This window comes from Dendrobates tinctorius, unplaced genomic scaffold, assembly GCF_039654945.1.
Source record: "Dendrobates tinctorius isolate UK_male_01 unplaced genomic scaffold, ASM3965494v1 ptg000117l, whole genome shotgun sequence".
Lineage (NCBI taxonomy): Eukaryota > Metazoa > Chordata > Amphibia > Anura > Dendrobatidae > Dendrobates > Dendrobates tinctorius.
Genome location: NW_027361785.1, coordinates 8968065 through 8984258, shown reverse-complemented (window position 1 = coordinate 8984258; position 16194 = coordinate 8968065). Strand labels below are relative to the sequence as shown.

Sequence of the window (16194 nt, the reverse complement as noted above, 5' to 3'; positions counted from 1 at the left end):
ACATTTTTTTTCCTGTGGATTCAATACAAATTTCTCTCTAGGTTAACTTCCAAAAATAGCAGTGCAGATTTTCTGACCTGTGTGAACATAGATTTAGAGGTTACCAGCTCGGAGCTTAGGCAATGAAGACACGGTCATCACAAAGATCTCTATATGTGATTTATATGCCGTTTGGATGAATGGGAGATATCATGAGTAGAAGGTAGTTACGCATGTGTGAATGCTATACTCTTGAATCTCTAGACAGCAGCTTACTGACAGTCTCCATGTAGAATCGGTGGTTTAACATTAACTATCGAAAAACTGAAAGTAAGATGAAACAGCAAAAATTAACAAAGATCACAAAAGATTTTTTAATTTGTCGACTAAATAAAGCCAACATTAATCATGTCCCAACTTAGCAGGTCCAGCAAAATACAGTACCTTAATCCAGTGGTATCTGAATTCTTAGAAACAAAACTCCCTACAATAGTCTAAATAGTCCAACTTTTCCAACTAAATATTTCAACTTTGAAGCATCGCTTGGAAAAGTGATTGACAGGTTGGTCACACTTGTCAAGCATAGTGCTTGACTAGTGTGACCAACTTTATACTATTGATGCTGCCTGTGCAGCATCAATAGTAAAAGATAGAATGTTAAAAATAATAAAAAAATAAAAAATAGGGATATACTCACCTCCTGGTGGCCCCCGCAGTCTTCCTGCCTCTCAGCGACGCTGCCAGCAACTTCCGTTCCTAGGGATGTCTTGCGACAATGACCTTTGATGACGTAGCATCACGCGAGACCGCTAGGTCATCAGAGGTCATTCGCGCAATGCATCCCTGGGAACAGAAGATGCTGGCAGCGTGGTTGAGAGGCGGGAAGGCTCCGGGGGCCGCCAGAAGGTAAGTATATTCCTATTTTTTATTTTAATTCTATTTTTTACAGGAATATGGTACCCAGGGTCTGGAGGACAGTCTCCTCTCCTCCAGACCCTGGGTACCATCCGCACATGAAGCACTCACATTACGCATGATGGGAATAGCCACATTAGTAAAGTGAGCGTTTCAATGCAATCCTATAGCTGTGGAATCGCTGCGATTCCGCAGAAATAATGAACATGCTGCGGATTTTACTGCTATGCGATGCCGCAGCGGTAAAATCCACAGTATTGACACAGCAACTGCGGAATCCCATAAGATTCCATGTGGATGCGTTTTATTAGCGCTTTTTAAGCATTTCCGCAGCAGCAAAAACGCAGCGAACACGCATAAAAAACATAACGTGGGCACACAGCCCAAGGTTTGGCTTACCTACTCCACAGCCCTGCCCTATACGCTTCTTGATAGAATTACTGTGGGTATTACATCTGCACTACCTGCGCCCCATCATGGCTGCACTGGATTGCACTTAGATCCTCTACATCTTGATGATGACCTAAGTTTGGGTGAACTGGTTGGGGTGGGGGCTCCGGCATGTAGCAACTATATGGATGTGTTCAACGGATGCATTGCTGGACACATCACACAATGACTACTTTCAATGCCGTATGACCCCTATTGACTTACACTGGGGTCTTCTGGGTTCAGTCATGGCTTCCCTCATGGTGGGTGTGTGGGGGAGAGAAGGAGGTCTGCATACAGCTACATCCTGGCGGCCATATCTGCAAGGTCTGCAAACACAGCCTGATAAGCTCAGATTAATAACAACATGGTATTCATCAGATCAGAACATGCCCTTTATTCGTGGCCCGTAATGGAGAGTAGATTCACACACTGTACAACTCCTAATGGGGTACATCATGCCCCACCACAGTCAATACATCGTACTGCTATTTGAGTTCTCCATTTACAATTGATACATTTAGTTGCATTACGTTGCTGTCTTTACACTTATGTAACACCCCACTTTATATTGGCTAGATAAAGCAATTTCCTTTCTAGCTTTCACTTCCTTTTCGGAAGATGATCCAAGATCATGTTCACAAACTGTACAGATTACTGAAAGCTTGTAATTGCACCAAGCATGTGCCTCGCAGATTAGACATGATTAGCAGAGTGTGAACAGGCTGTACGACAGGCCCGTCACACCACAGGCACTGTCATACTGGTACTGTGAGGGCAGTCTCATACAGAAATTAGGGAAACCAGAACCGTGACAATCAGCCGTTATCTGCAGGGAAGCTGCGTCTAGCCAAACACTTTCCTACTGTAAGCAGAAAAAAAAAAAAAAAAAATAGAAAGCAAAAATATTGACTGACAAGTAATGAACGGATGGGCCGGGTCAGTCAGGGTAGGAGATGCTTTACAGATTCGGCAGCTGAATATTAATGGGGTGAGAGAATATTTGGCAGCAAAACATCTTTTCCTTGGCAGCTCCATTTTGTGCAGCCACTTAAATCAGATCTGTCACCAAAGTTCACTATACAAACAATCGATAGATATCTTAGATCTGATGAGAATGATGGACTTTCAAAGTAAATGCATGTCAGAAAGGCTGTATACCGTAATCCTTTCTGAACTCTTACCTTCAATCTCCACCCACATTGTCAGACAGCGCTCCTCAGTGGCCCTCCTCCCTGCTGTAGCTTAGATCTCACACTGCTCAGTACAAGCTGCAGCAGTCAGTCAGGCTGGGTGGAGGTTACGAGTCCAAGTGTGTTCAGTAATCTTAATATTAAGATCAGATTCTGCCAAACATTTTCAAAGTAAGTACACTATTCCCATCAGGTCTGAGATATATTTAATAATGTTTACAGTTTGCAATGTGAAATTTGGTGACATAGGCTCTAAAGGAGTGTTCCTGTCTACAAGATCCTACCCTAATATGTAGCAGGTGTAATAATAATAATAATAATAATAGCGAATACCTTCCAATTAGAAATGTAGTATAGTTATTCTGATCAGCTATATCTCTTTCCCGTGTGCAGGGCATTGCAGTAGCTTGGGTATCCATGGTTACGACCACTCATGGTGACAATTAGGGCTCGTACTCACATGCGAGAAACTTGGACCGGAGTGTGCGGCATATTTCTATGCAGCTGAACACTCCGATCTGAGTGCGGTCGCAGTGCCGGGTATTGACGTGCGAGACTTGGCCGAGTTTCTCGCATGCGAGTATGAGCCCTTAGATGTTAGTGGTAGTAACCCATGGGTACCTCAACTACTACAATGCCCTGCACATGGGGTAAGCGACGTAGCAAATCAGAAGAACTATACATTACTAACTGGAAGTATTTGCGAAGATTATTATTACATCTACTACATAATGAGATGGGTAGTGTTAACAAAACTGCTGCAAAAATTGGAAATGTAAGCACATTCTCTATGACAGCCAATCCATTTTTAAACTTTCTTTTTCAGGTGCTTTTTTAAATGAAAGCTGCAACCAGATAGGTTGCTAGAGGCAAGCGTCTCACTTTTACACAATCCCCAAAAATAAATACATTTTAGATTCTTATTTGTGCAGTTAACACTTTGCGTAAGACTCAAATATGAAGCAGGCAAAGCCTGACTAGAAACAATAGCAACACTTTGTGGTTAGCTTGGGCAGGACTCCACCTTTAAGTGAGAAAAAAAAAATTCTCAGCGGATTTGACACTTGATAGAAAACCACAACCAAACTGCTGGTTTCCTTCTACATGGGAAAACCTCGAATTGGAAAAAAAAAAAAAAAAAAAATATGTTTATGTTAAAAAACAAACAAACTGTACTTTAGAGGCACATTATTGTAGAACACAAACTAAGACAAATAATTAATATTTTGATAAATGGAAGTAGAATAAAAATCCTATTAGAAGACTTGATAACGAAAAAAAAAAAAAAAAAAACCACAGACACGTGTATTGCACAAGAATACTATACATACTACAAACGAAAGGCAGAACTTCCCCATCCACTGTGATACCAAAGTCAGCACTGGACCGACAGCAGTTTCGGTGCCATCAATAGGGTGTGGGCAGGCCCGGATTGGCAGTCTGCCAAGGCGGGCACATGCCCGCTGGGCCGGCGGCTCTGACCTACAAAATGCGCCCTTTCCCCACCACAATCATCATACCCAGGAAACTGAGTTACCATCCATTCTCTGATCAGCATGGTGCTCATATTGCTTGCTACATTGTGCCGGCCCTTAACATTTATACCCTCATGTGGGGCAGACACTTCCCTTCAGATTTTGTAGAGGGCTCCAATTCTTATGAAACACAATACAGTATTGCGACATGTAAGCAAAATCCGCGACAGGCTGCAGTTCACATCACAACCACTAGGAGGCCACATACAGAGACATTCCCTGGCAGAGTATCGCAATGTCACGTTTGGTTTCCATAGCTGGTCATCTCACCACATGTTAGATAGACAAGTGTCCTCACATAATTGTCCTGAGGGCCTCCAGAATTGTCAGTCCATCACCGGCTCCAAGGAAACTTGGACCAGGCAACCCCCCGCCCCCTCCTGAAGACATCTTTTGGGACAGGATCTTATGGAGCCCCTCTCGGGTACCAGGGCTTCCAACATCGCAGCTTCAACTCAGAGGTAATATTATTGTGAAAAAGAGAAAAAAAAACAAAATAGAAACGGCGCTATAAAAAAAAAAAAAGAAGAGCACTGAGCTAACAGGAAGGGTATGTTATATATATATATATATATATATATATATATATATATACACACACACACACACAGATAGGATAGATAGATAGATACACATGGAGGGAGGAATTCCAGCCCGGCGTACAGAAGAATGATTCCTCCAAGTATCGGATTCCTCCATGGAACCACTTCCTCAAAGTGACACTTGAAAGCCAGGCGCAGCGCCCAGTCCGGCTGGCACAGTGTGCCCATGCCACCAGCTGCCATCACTTGGTATTCCAGGCACTGGGGGCCCTCCTCGCCTTACAGCCATTTTCCACTGGGACAGAAGAATGAGGGCTTTGTTGCCCAGGGAGGGTCCTGCCAGCACTGATCACACACATGGGCATGAGGCTCAGCGTCTCCCTCACGTCCTGGCACAGCCATTGTCAGGCTGGTAACAAGTGACATCATCCAAGTCTGTGAGGTCATAGGCTGCTGCCAGGCTGATGCTCTGCACCCTGATGCCACAGTGCCATCCTCTGCACAGAGGAGGGAGGCAGCACACACTGCTGAGGGGCCAGGTGTGCCCAGCGCTCCTGCCCATAACTTACTGACAGAACTGCCCCTGCTCCCGGCACCGCTCCTCCTGCCCCCGGCACCGTAATCCCAAGCAGCCGCTCACCTATCTTGATCCTGACGCTCTGAAAGACTCGGATCCCTTCCTCCTCCACCGCCATAGTGCTCGGCGCTGTAGCTCTGCTCGCTGCGGGGCTGCCCCGGTCACTGTGCTCCCGCTCCGGCCACTGCAGCTCTGGAGCCCGGTCTCCTCCTCACACAGCACACAGAGCGAAGCGCCGGAGGTGACATCCTCCAACCCGGGACGCCGAGCCTGGAGTGGGCTGGGTGTATACGCCCTCCTCATCGCTGATTGGCTGAGGATGACACGGAAAGAATGAGGGGGCGTTGACAGGAGTATTTTCTACACTCACCATTGGCTAAGACGCTTAGTGGGGCGGGGCTTACGTCCCACAATGGGTAATGTTGTAGTGGGAGAGGCGCTGTGCTGCCCAGTCGGGCGCCTCTCCTCGCCGGCTGTGCTCTCTGTATACATCTATGGAAAGCAATGCACACTATCCGAACCGTCAGTGTCCGGCTCCCCACCCTGACCCTAGAAGAGCGACATGGCAGCCGTCAGGTGGACACCGGGTCACACTTGTCTCTTGTTTGTACATGGATGAAACTGTAAAGTGTTTGTGAAAAAACAGGAATCTTTTCACAGTTCTTACTCCAGAATGGAGGACTATATAGTTCACTGCTTATTGCCTAGGTTACCGGCCACCTCTGCATTTTCCTTGTAGCAGAGCCCAGGCTTGCCGGCTGTTTGTTGTAGAGCTTGTAAGCGCTGCTCTGAAGCTGGTCAGATAGCGGGAGCGGACACTGTGTGTCACTAGCCCAGTGCCCTGAGGAGATTGCCACCGGCCTGGACCGTCAGACTTCAGGAGTGGAGGCCTAGAGGCAGAGGAGCAAACTTTAAGGAAACCGTGCACCAGGGTGGGTCCCCAATTCCCCAAACCTCTGGCCACCTCATATAATCGTGGGGACCTCCATGAGCTGTAGAAAGAGATGTATGGGATGTGGTGAATGCCTGTAGGATGGCACGGACGTAAGCGCCACAGCAGTCACGTGGCCAGGATGACCGAGGACGCTTCTGGGCTCTTAAGAAAAAGAAGCCGTATTATTTATTTTGTTATTTTTTCTGTAACATTTGCATAACCCTATTGAATGTTCTAATAAATTATATAAATAAATAAAGATTATTATTATACCTCCTTCAATGGTGGCCTACATCTGCCTATCTCCGCTCCAGACCCTGAATGTAATCTAAGGCCGGGATCACACATGCGAGGAATACGGCCGAGTCTCGCATGGTAATACCCGGCACTGCTGTCAGCACACGGGAGCGGAGCGTGCGGCTCCATTTATTTCTATGCAGCCGTGCGCTCCGCTCCGGAGTACCGGCGCCAGAGCTTGGTTTTAACCTGCGAGACTCGGCCGTATTCCTCGCATGTGTGATCCCGGCCTAAGCCCCCCCATACACAACAGATTATTTGGCCGACAGCTATCTCTCCTGACTCCTCCATACACGTAGGATGTTCTGCGGAGCGCTCCTGTGTCCTGTGAGAGAGCCACTGCCACACTCCTCTGCATCAGCTTATCTCAAGGAGAACAAAAGCTTCTCCAGTCCGAAGTCAGACTTTTCCCTGGACATCACCTATAATGGGAGAGTTGGGAAGCCGCCATACACTTTAGACTGCTGGCCAACGCCACTCATCTTTAGGGCTTGTGCATATGGTCCAACTCCGACCCCACAAAATATGGGACCTATGTTATTCTATGTGGCCGTGGATATGTCTGTAATCACAGTATACATCCAATATGCTGATCGCGCTCGACCATGCATGTCAATGAGTGTGTGGAAAACATTGAACTGCACTCAGATGACATCTGAATGCAGTCAGAGTTTCACAAACTGACAGAATGGAGAAATTTGTTTCGAGAAAATCGGATCATGCTATGATCATACTCTCAGGGGTGAACCTAGCCTCTCTGCTGCCTGAGGCGAACAGCAAAATGACACCCCCCCGCTCTCAAAGTAGATTTTTATATCTATCCCAAAGAAGCAGGAATCGAAACACACGTTGGGGTTCCCTCAGCCCACATCACAGTAAGGTATGTGTTCTGACTGCACCATAATCCATCTTTCCTGATCCCAATCAGCCTGTATCTCTCTACTACTGGTATGTGTTCTGACTGCTATCTCACCTTATTTCCTTGATTCTAAGGGTACGGTCACACTTAGCGATGTACCAGCGATCCCGACTAGCAATATGACGTGGTCAGGATCGCTGGTGCATCGCTAAGTGGTCGCCAGTGAGCTGCCACACAGGCAGATCTCACCAGCGACATCGCTGGGGTCGGGGGTCGCTACTTACCTGTCACACTAGGCGATCCTGACGTCCTCCCGCCCGGCTCCACGCTCGTCGCTCGTCTCTCCACAGGAAGCGCCGCGGGAAGCTGACGACGAGAAACAGTCCAGGACGTTCTCGCGCGATCAGCGATAAGCAGCGGGGGAGCGGGTCATAGGTAAGTATCAGACACAGCGATATTGCTATAACGTCACTAGTTCTAGCGATATTGCTAGCGATATCTCTTAGTGTGACAGGCCCTTAACACACAATTTGGCCTTATCTGTCCATGTGAATCAATCTCCTTTTGCACTTTCTCTTCTGACTCCTAATTAATCTTCTCCTGTGTCCTGCCTTCCTGCTGCTCCTCCCTTCTGATCACACCAGGGCTTTTTCATGTGCTGTTAAGTTGCCATAAATTCAGAAGCAATACACAGGGCTGTCTATCGCAAGGATGTCTTTTATAAGGTGAGGTGTAGTGACCACTGTGTCCGCTAGGGGGCGCTGTGTGGATGTCCGAGGAGAGAGGATGAATGGCAGAATACTGAATGACCGTTATGTATCTCAAGGTGGGTGGCCTTGAGGTGGAGACTTATGTGTGTGTTGATCAGCAGTGATACTGCTGAGGTGCTGTTTCAATGTGTCCGGGAGAAGTCTCCAGGTAAGGCCTGTTTCATACATCAGTTTTTGTCCATCAGTCAAGATCCGCCGTTTTGCAAAAAAAACGGATTCGCCTTTTTGCTTGGCGGATCCGTTTTTTTTCCCATTGAGTTGCATTACCGGCGGATCTTGACGGATGGCCATCCGTTGGATCCGTTTTTTTGCGGATCCGCCAACATTTTGCCGTCCGCCGACATGCCCGAACGGAGCATGTAACGTTTTTTCGGGCGGCAGGATCCGCACTTCACACTGCGCATGCCCGAAAGACTTAACCCGGCCTGAAATTTAACCCTAAAGTATGTTCTGGCGGCTGGGAAAAAAAAAATCTCTCTCTCCCTTTCTCCTCTCCTCCCCGGGCTACGGTTCCTTTAAAATTCTTTATTCATCGGATCCGTCAAAAAAACAGTCCAGTGGCATCCGTTCACATCAGTTTACCAACGGATCCGCTTTCCGCCATTTTGGCGGATTTTAACTGACACAAAAAACTGAAGTGTGAAACAGGCCTTACTGGGGAGACGGGCTGGACTAGTTACCTACAAATCCACCCAGGGGTGTGGTTAAGAACGATATTGTAAAGAGTGTGAGAATGGTTCAAGGACCTGTGATGAGGTCATAGCCATGTGACCCGGTGGGCGTGGCTACGGACCATATAGGATGGCCAGGGTAGGTCACATGGGTGAATGCTGAGACCTGGTTGGTCCGTTTTGGAAGGCACCATCTGGGAGAGATGGGGGCTGTCTTCCTGATAGCAAGGAACGCTGTGTTGAATGGCTGCCCGTACCTGATGATTCCCTGGAGGGAATGGACGTCTGCAGCATGATGAAGTGAAGCAGTCATGAGGAAACCCTGACGTGGGTGAGATAACTGAGGCTGAAGAGCCTGTGTATGCCTTACCTGGGTGACCACTGGGGTTACAGAGCTGAACTCTGTCATGGACGCTATGCTGATGTGATGAACTTTATGTTACTGCTGTGGGTTTATGATGCTGAATAAACCGCATGGACTATAATTGTTTAATGGAAAACCCATGCCGGATCTGGTTTTGTGGCGGCTAAGCGAGTATCCCCTACTTGAATAACAGTGCTACCTTACAAAGGATAACTATAGAAATATGCCAGACATGAGCCAGAAGGTACGCCTAATCTCTGTTAAAATATACATTTTTTTCTGTTAGCTCCACACTTACTCTTACCATGCTGAAATATGCTTTAATGGCTTTGCCTCCATTACTCCTGACTCTCCTTCGCTATCCACAGACCCCAGCACCCTCTAACCAAGTAATAATCTCTCCTTCTCTCTTGCTCCCCCACCTGACCTCATCCGCTGACCTGCTCCTCAACTTTAGATCTCTCCTAATAACCCACAAAACAAATCGCCAACTCTCCTCCCACCTGCTCTGCCTCTCTCTGCTTCTCCTCACTGCTGGTGACATATCTCCCAACCCTGGACCCCCACAGCCCATACCTCCCATTATTACCCCCTTCTATCGTTCCCAAACCAACACAAATACCAGAAATCTTTCCCACCTCAAATACATGCCCTTGACGCCCACCACTCACCTCCCTCTCTCTGGATCACTCTGGAATGCCCGCTCCATCTGCAATAAACTCCATGTGATTCACGACCTCTTTACCTCTCGCAATTTTTCCTTCCTTGGCCTCACTGAAACATGGCTGACACCCACCGACACTGCCTCCCCTGCTGCGCTATGGCGGCCTCCACTTCACCCACACTCCTCGCCCTGGCAACAGACATGGTGGAGGAGTGGGCCTTCTCCTTTCTTCCAATTGCACCTTCAATCCAATCCCACCTCTTCCTTCCCTTGTCCTACCCTCTTCTGAAGTCCACTCTGTCCGCATCTACTCTCCCTACAACCTCCAAGTGGCTATATCGTCATATACCGACCTCCAGGCTCAACCACTGCCTTCATTGACCAATTCTCTTGCTGGCTCCTTCATTTTCTCTCTGCTGACATTACCACCATCATCATGGGTGACTTCAACATCCCCATTGACACCCACCAGTCAGCAGCCTCAAAACTCCTGTCGCTCACTTCATCTTTTGGACTTACTCAGTGGTCCTCCTCAGCCACCCACACAGACGGACACACAGACCTGGTCTTCACCCGTCTCTGCTCCCTATCTAACTTCACAACCTCCCCTCTCCCTCTATCTGACCACCATCTACTCTTTTTCTCATCACTGTCCACCTCACCTGTCACCCCTGTCCAGCAACATGCGCACCCCCGCAGAAACCGTGCACATCTAGACACTCACATACTCTGTCTCTATCCTACCACTGTCCTCTATATCTTCACTCCACGACACAGACACTGCCACTAGTTTCTACAATGCCACTCTTTCATCAGCCATCGACTCGCCCCTGTCATGCACAACAGAGTGCGACGAATCAATAGACAACCCTGGCACAATAACACCACTAAAAAGCTTCGGCAAGCATTCAGAATTGCTGAACGGCGCTGGAAGAAAACGCATTCCCAAGACGACTTCACTGCACTCAGACAAGCAACACTTACATTCAAATCTGCCCTCACCTCTGCTAAACAAGCCTACTTTACATCCCTTGTATCTTCCTTATCCCACAACCCCAATCAGTTGTTCAATACTTTTAACTCTCTCCTCCGCCCACCACTGCCCCCTCCAACTTCCCTAATCTCTGCTGAGGACTTTGCCGCGCACTTCAAAAATAAGATCGACCAAACAAGGCAAGTCTTTATTATTCAACCACCACAACCCCTTTGTATACCAGACCAATGCCCAAACCCCATAATCTCCTTATCCAACATCACTGAAGGGGAGCTTGCTCATCTTCTCTCCAAATCACACCTCATCACTTGTGCACTCGACCCCATACCATCCCACCTCCTCCCCAACCTCGCCACCACTCTTATCCCATCCCTAACCCACCTCTTCAACCTATCACTTCCGGTACCTTCCCTTCTGCTTTCAAACATGCCACAATCACGCCTATCCTTAAAAAGCCAACTCTTGACCCAACAGCCATGTCCAGCTATCGCCCAATATCGCTGCTCCCATTCGCTTCTAAACTCCTTGAACAGCATGTCCACGCTGACCTTTCCTCCCACCTCTCATCTAACTTGCTCTTCGACAATCTACTATCTAGTTTCCGTCCCCATCATTCCACTGAGACAGCCCTGACCAAAATTACCAATGACCTACTTACAGCCAAAGATAACGGACAATACTCTATACTCAACCTTCTAGACCTGTCCTCTGCTTTCGACACAGTTGACCACTGCCTCCTACTACAGATCCTCTCCTCCTTTGGCATCAAAGACCTCGCCCTATCCTGGATCTCCTCATACCTTTCCAACCGCACATTCAGCATCTCCCACTCCCACACTACCTTCTCACCCCACCCTCTCTCTGTTGGAGTCCCCCAAGGCTCTGTTCTAGGACCCCTACTCTTCTCAATCTATACACTTGACCTGGGGCAACTCATAAAGTCCCATGGATTCCAGTACCACCTTTATGCCGATGATACTCAGATCTACCTCTCTGGCCCAGACATCACCTCTCTGCTCTCCAGAATCCCAGAGTGTCTATCAGCCATATCCTCCTTCTCCTCTCGCTTCCTCAAACTCAATGTAGACAAATCTGAACTGATCATCTTTCTCCCATCTCACAGATCTTCCTTACCCAACTTATCTATAACAATTGACGACATCACGCTTTCCCCCGTACCGGAGGTCCGCTGCCTCGGAGTAACCCTTGACTCTGCCCTGTCCTTCAAACCGCACATCCAAGCTCTCTCCACCTCCTGCCGCCTCCAGCTCTAAAATATTTCCAGAATCCGTCCCTTCCTCAACCCTCATTCTACTAAAATGCTTGGACATGCCCTCATCATCTCCCGCCTCGACTATTACAACATCCTTTTCTGTGGCCTCCCTGCTAACACCCTCGCACCTTTCCAGTCCATCCTTAACTCTGCCGCCCGACTAATTCATCTCTCTCCTCGCTACTTCTCCGCTTATCCCCTCTGCAAATCTCTTCACTGGCTCCCATTCCCTCAGCGTATCCAAATCAAATTACTAATACTGACCTACAAGGCCTTCTATAACCTGTCTCCCCCATATGTCTCTGAACTAATCTCCCGATACCTTCCCTCACGTAATCTCCGGTCCTCTCAAGACCTCCTTCTCTCTTCCACACTTATTCGCTCCTCACACAACCTCCTCCAAGACTTCTCCCGAATAGCCCCATCCTCTGGAATTCTTTGCTTCAACACGTCTGACTATCAACCACAATCGAATCCATCAGACGGAACCTGAAAACCCATCTCTTCAGGAAAGCTTACAGCCTGCAATGATCCCCCGCTGCCTCCTCACCACTACTGGAGCTACCGACTCACCATCACTGGAGCTGCTGCAACCCCCTAACCTACTGTCTCCTTCCCCACCATCCTGTAGAATGTAAGCCCAAAAGGGCAGGGTCCTCTCTCCCCTCTATATCAGTCTGTGATTGTTAGTTTGTTTACTGTAAGTGATATCAGTAATTTGTATGTATCCCCTTCTCCTGTACAGCACCATGGAATCAATGGTGCTATAAAAATAAATAATAATAATAATCCTGTAAAACTGAGTACAATAGTGGACATTTTGATTTAGATAAATAGAAAAAAGGTCCAAACAAAAGGATGTCAGCGCCATCACATGCATATACAAGAACACAGAAGTATCCAGAACAAGGGTCATTAATGGCAATGGTAGGCCTGGCACAGGGCCGGACTGGGACAAAAAAGCAGCCCTGCCACCCAAATCCCACCAGCCCACAAACTATAACACTCCTCACCCCGATCAGTGAATTTTTGCTTACCCCTCATCACTCTCTTAAAGGAGTTATTTGAAGAGCCACATGTGAATGGCACCACAGTGCGTATGATTGACCACAGCCCCATTTACATGGTGCTCTTCAAAGCTACGTTTCCTAGGATCATAGGGGTCCCAGCGGTCAGATCCACAACAAACAGAAAGTCATCCCCTATCCCCACATAATGCTCCATACAGTATTATGGGTCCCATATATTTCTGCATACAATATTATGGGCCCCATATAATGCTCCATACAGTATAATAGGCCCCATATATTACTTCATACAGTATATTGGGCCCCATATATTACTTCATACAGCATAATGGGCCCCATATATTACTTCATGCAGCATAAAGGGCACCATATATTACTTCATACAGTATAATGGGCCCCATATATTACTTCATACAGTATAATGGGCACCATATATTACTTCATACAGCATAATGGGCCCCATATAATTCTTCTCCCCATACCCCGCTGCTCTGGTCCTCAGTGTATTCTGATTCTCTGCACTGCTTGGCACAGGGACATCATTAACTTTATGTATATAATTGTCCACTTGGACTGACAGTAAAAGTGATTTGTTTGTACCCTGTTGTCTGGCGCTGGCCCACTTTATGGGGGTGCTCAGGGCATATGATTATACACCAGTAAAAAGTATGAGAGGCTCAATGTGACCAGTGCCACCTAGTTTCCTACCCCTCTTGTTTCTTATTTTACTGGTACTGTGGGCACACTAACTGGTACTGAGGAAAAGAAAGAACAGAGATAGAGAGAGAGAGAAAATAAAACAGAGAGAAAGAAAGGGGAAAGCAAGAAAGAAGAGAGAGAAAGAAAGAGGGGAATGAAAGAAGGGAGAGAGGAAAGAGAACAGAGAGAGCGAGAAAGAAAAAAAGAAAGATTAGAGAGAGAAAGAAAGAACAGAGAGAAAGATTCTATGAAGATACTATAGCAGCCCAGCTCCCATTGTAATGCCCACCTGAGCCTCCCGATGCAGGACATATCATGATCCTCTCACATGGCTGGCATCCCCGAGTCCAATGCGATCCCGCTGTCCACGCTGTTGGAGGAGGACACGGTGATGGATTTGAAGCATTCCCTGAAGTGCCTCCATGGTTCCGTCACAATCTCCTCTCGAAATTACCTAATTTCCGGTCAGCTTCTAGCACGTCACTTCTTGTGGAACGTCACGTGCAAATTTTAAAGTGCTCCTCGGGGCTCCATCGTGTACTCCTGTGTCCGTCGGAAAGTAAGCTCCCGGCTGGGGCAGGGGGGCAGACTCTCTCTCAAAATCGGGACTGTCCCGCTGGGAGGTATGAATGCTTGTACACGTATGGCTCCACACACCTCATACACACACGGTCCCGCTTTTTATGCCTCGTACACACATGGCTCCGCTCTGTACACCTCGCACACACTCAGCTCCACTCAGTACACACATGGCTCCACTCCGTAAACCTTGTACACATGCGGCTTTGCTCAATACACTTCGTACACACGCAGCTCTGCTCTGTACACACACGGCTCTGCTCCGCTCCATACACACACGGCTCAGCTCCGTACACTTCGCACACACAGGGCTCCGTTTTGTACACCCCATACACACACGGCTCCGCTCCGTATACCCCGTACACCCGTGGCTCCGCTCCGTACACCTCGTACACACACAGCTCTGCTCCGTACACCTCGTACACACGCAGCTCGTACACATCTCCGCTCCTTACACCTCGCACACATCTCTGCTCCGTACACCTCGTACACCTCGCACACGCACAGCTCTGCTCCGTACACCTCGCACACGCGCGGTTCCGCTCCATACACATCGCACACGCGTGGCTCCGTACACCTTGTACACACGGCTCTGCTCCGTACACCTCACACACAAGCGGCTCCGCTCTGTCCACCTTGTACACACATGGCTCTGCTCCGTACACCTCGCACACGCGGCTCCGCACACCTCGTACACGCGCCCTCCACTCCATAAACGCGCGGCTCTGCTCCGTACACCTTGTACACACATGGCTCCGCTCCATACACCTCACACACAAGCGGCTCCGCTCTGTACACCTTGTACACACATGGTGCTGCTCCGTACACCTCGCACGCGCGTGGCTATTCTCCGTACACCTCGTACATGCGTGGCTCCGCTCTGTACACCACATACACACATGGCTTTGCTCCGTACATCTCGCACACGCATGGCTCTGCTACATCCACCCTGTAAACCCCCCTGACCTCACACATAAACTTACTCATCCAGCACCATGGCAACCAGCACAGCAGAGTCTGGCTGCACACACTGAGAGCTGTGCCACAGGACCTGTGATGAGGTCACAGGAGGGGAGGAGTCAGGGGTCACATGATCAGGGGACCCTGACTCCTTCCCTCATGTGACCTCATCAATTACAAGCCTCTGCACGCTACCGCAGCACCAGCATGCAGAGGCTAAATTGTAGGTGCTGCAGGTAGCAGAACGCATAATGCAGCTCCCTGTGCACAGCATCTGAGGCGGCTGGCTCAACTCGCCTCATTATAGGTGCGCCCCTGCATACTCTGATCAGTTTGATTAGAGGGTCATTTGCATAATCGGCCGAGAGAAAAAACGGTGGTGTGACCCTAGCTTTCGTAGTAGAGATGAGCAGATCTGTCTTCCTGATTTAATCATTCCTGATTCACAAGTCATTTGTGGTGTGCCTCTATTAGGATACAGAAGGAAAGGAAAAAGAGCGCTCATAAGTGCAATACCACCAGCACTGAACAGTGGCAATGGTAAGTAATGAACTCAACTTGACACATGCTGCAGGCACAACACTGGTGTTAGCGCAATACTCCAACTCCCGTGGGCTGATGCTACTGCCACGGAATCCTGAGGGATCGTTGGGAATCAAGAGGCCAATGTAGACAGAAAAAGCGTGATTTCATGAGCGCGGCCTCACAACGGGAGACCAAAAATGCTGTCGGGTATTTAACACGTTTCAGAGTCAGTCTGACTTCATCAGGCACATAAAAATCAGGATGTCGTTCTTGACCTTTTATTGGGGTCAATCCTTACATAAGATAACATAATTGGTGGATAATAAAATTGTAACAATTACATATAAATATACACACAATTACAAAAAAATGAAAGTACAAATTTCACATTTAATTTTAACAATTAC

The 16194-nt window shown here is 48.0% G+C and overlaps 2 protein-coding genes across 2 annotated transcripts in view; one reads left to right on the top strand and one right to left on the bottom strand.

Annotated features, from left to right (window-relative positions):
- Positions 1 to 5501, bottom strand: part of RASA3 (RAS p21 protein activator 3) — a 285794-nt gene extending 280293 nt beyond the window's left edge. The window contains exon 1 of the mRNA XM_073590520.1: positions 5234 to 5501. Coding sequence (XP_073446621.1) covers positions 5234 to 5288 — 55 coding nt within the window. The 5' untranslated portion in view covers positions 5289 to 5501. The remainder of the gene's footprint in view (positions 1 to 5233) is intronic.
- A 10076-nt stretch (positions 5502 to 15577) lies between these two features.
- The window catches only part of CFAP97D2 (CFAP97 domain containing 2), a 142704-nt gene continuing 142087 nt past the window's right edge, over positions 15578 to 16194 (top strand). Inside the window, exon 1 of the mRNA XM_073590519.1 lies at positions 15578 to 15802. Within this exon, the coding sequence (XP_073446620.1) occupies positions 15800 to 15802 (3 nt within the window). The 5' untranslated portion in view covers positions 15578 to 15799. The remainder of the gene's footprint in view (positions 15803 to 16194) is intronic.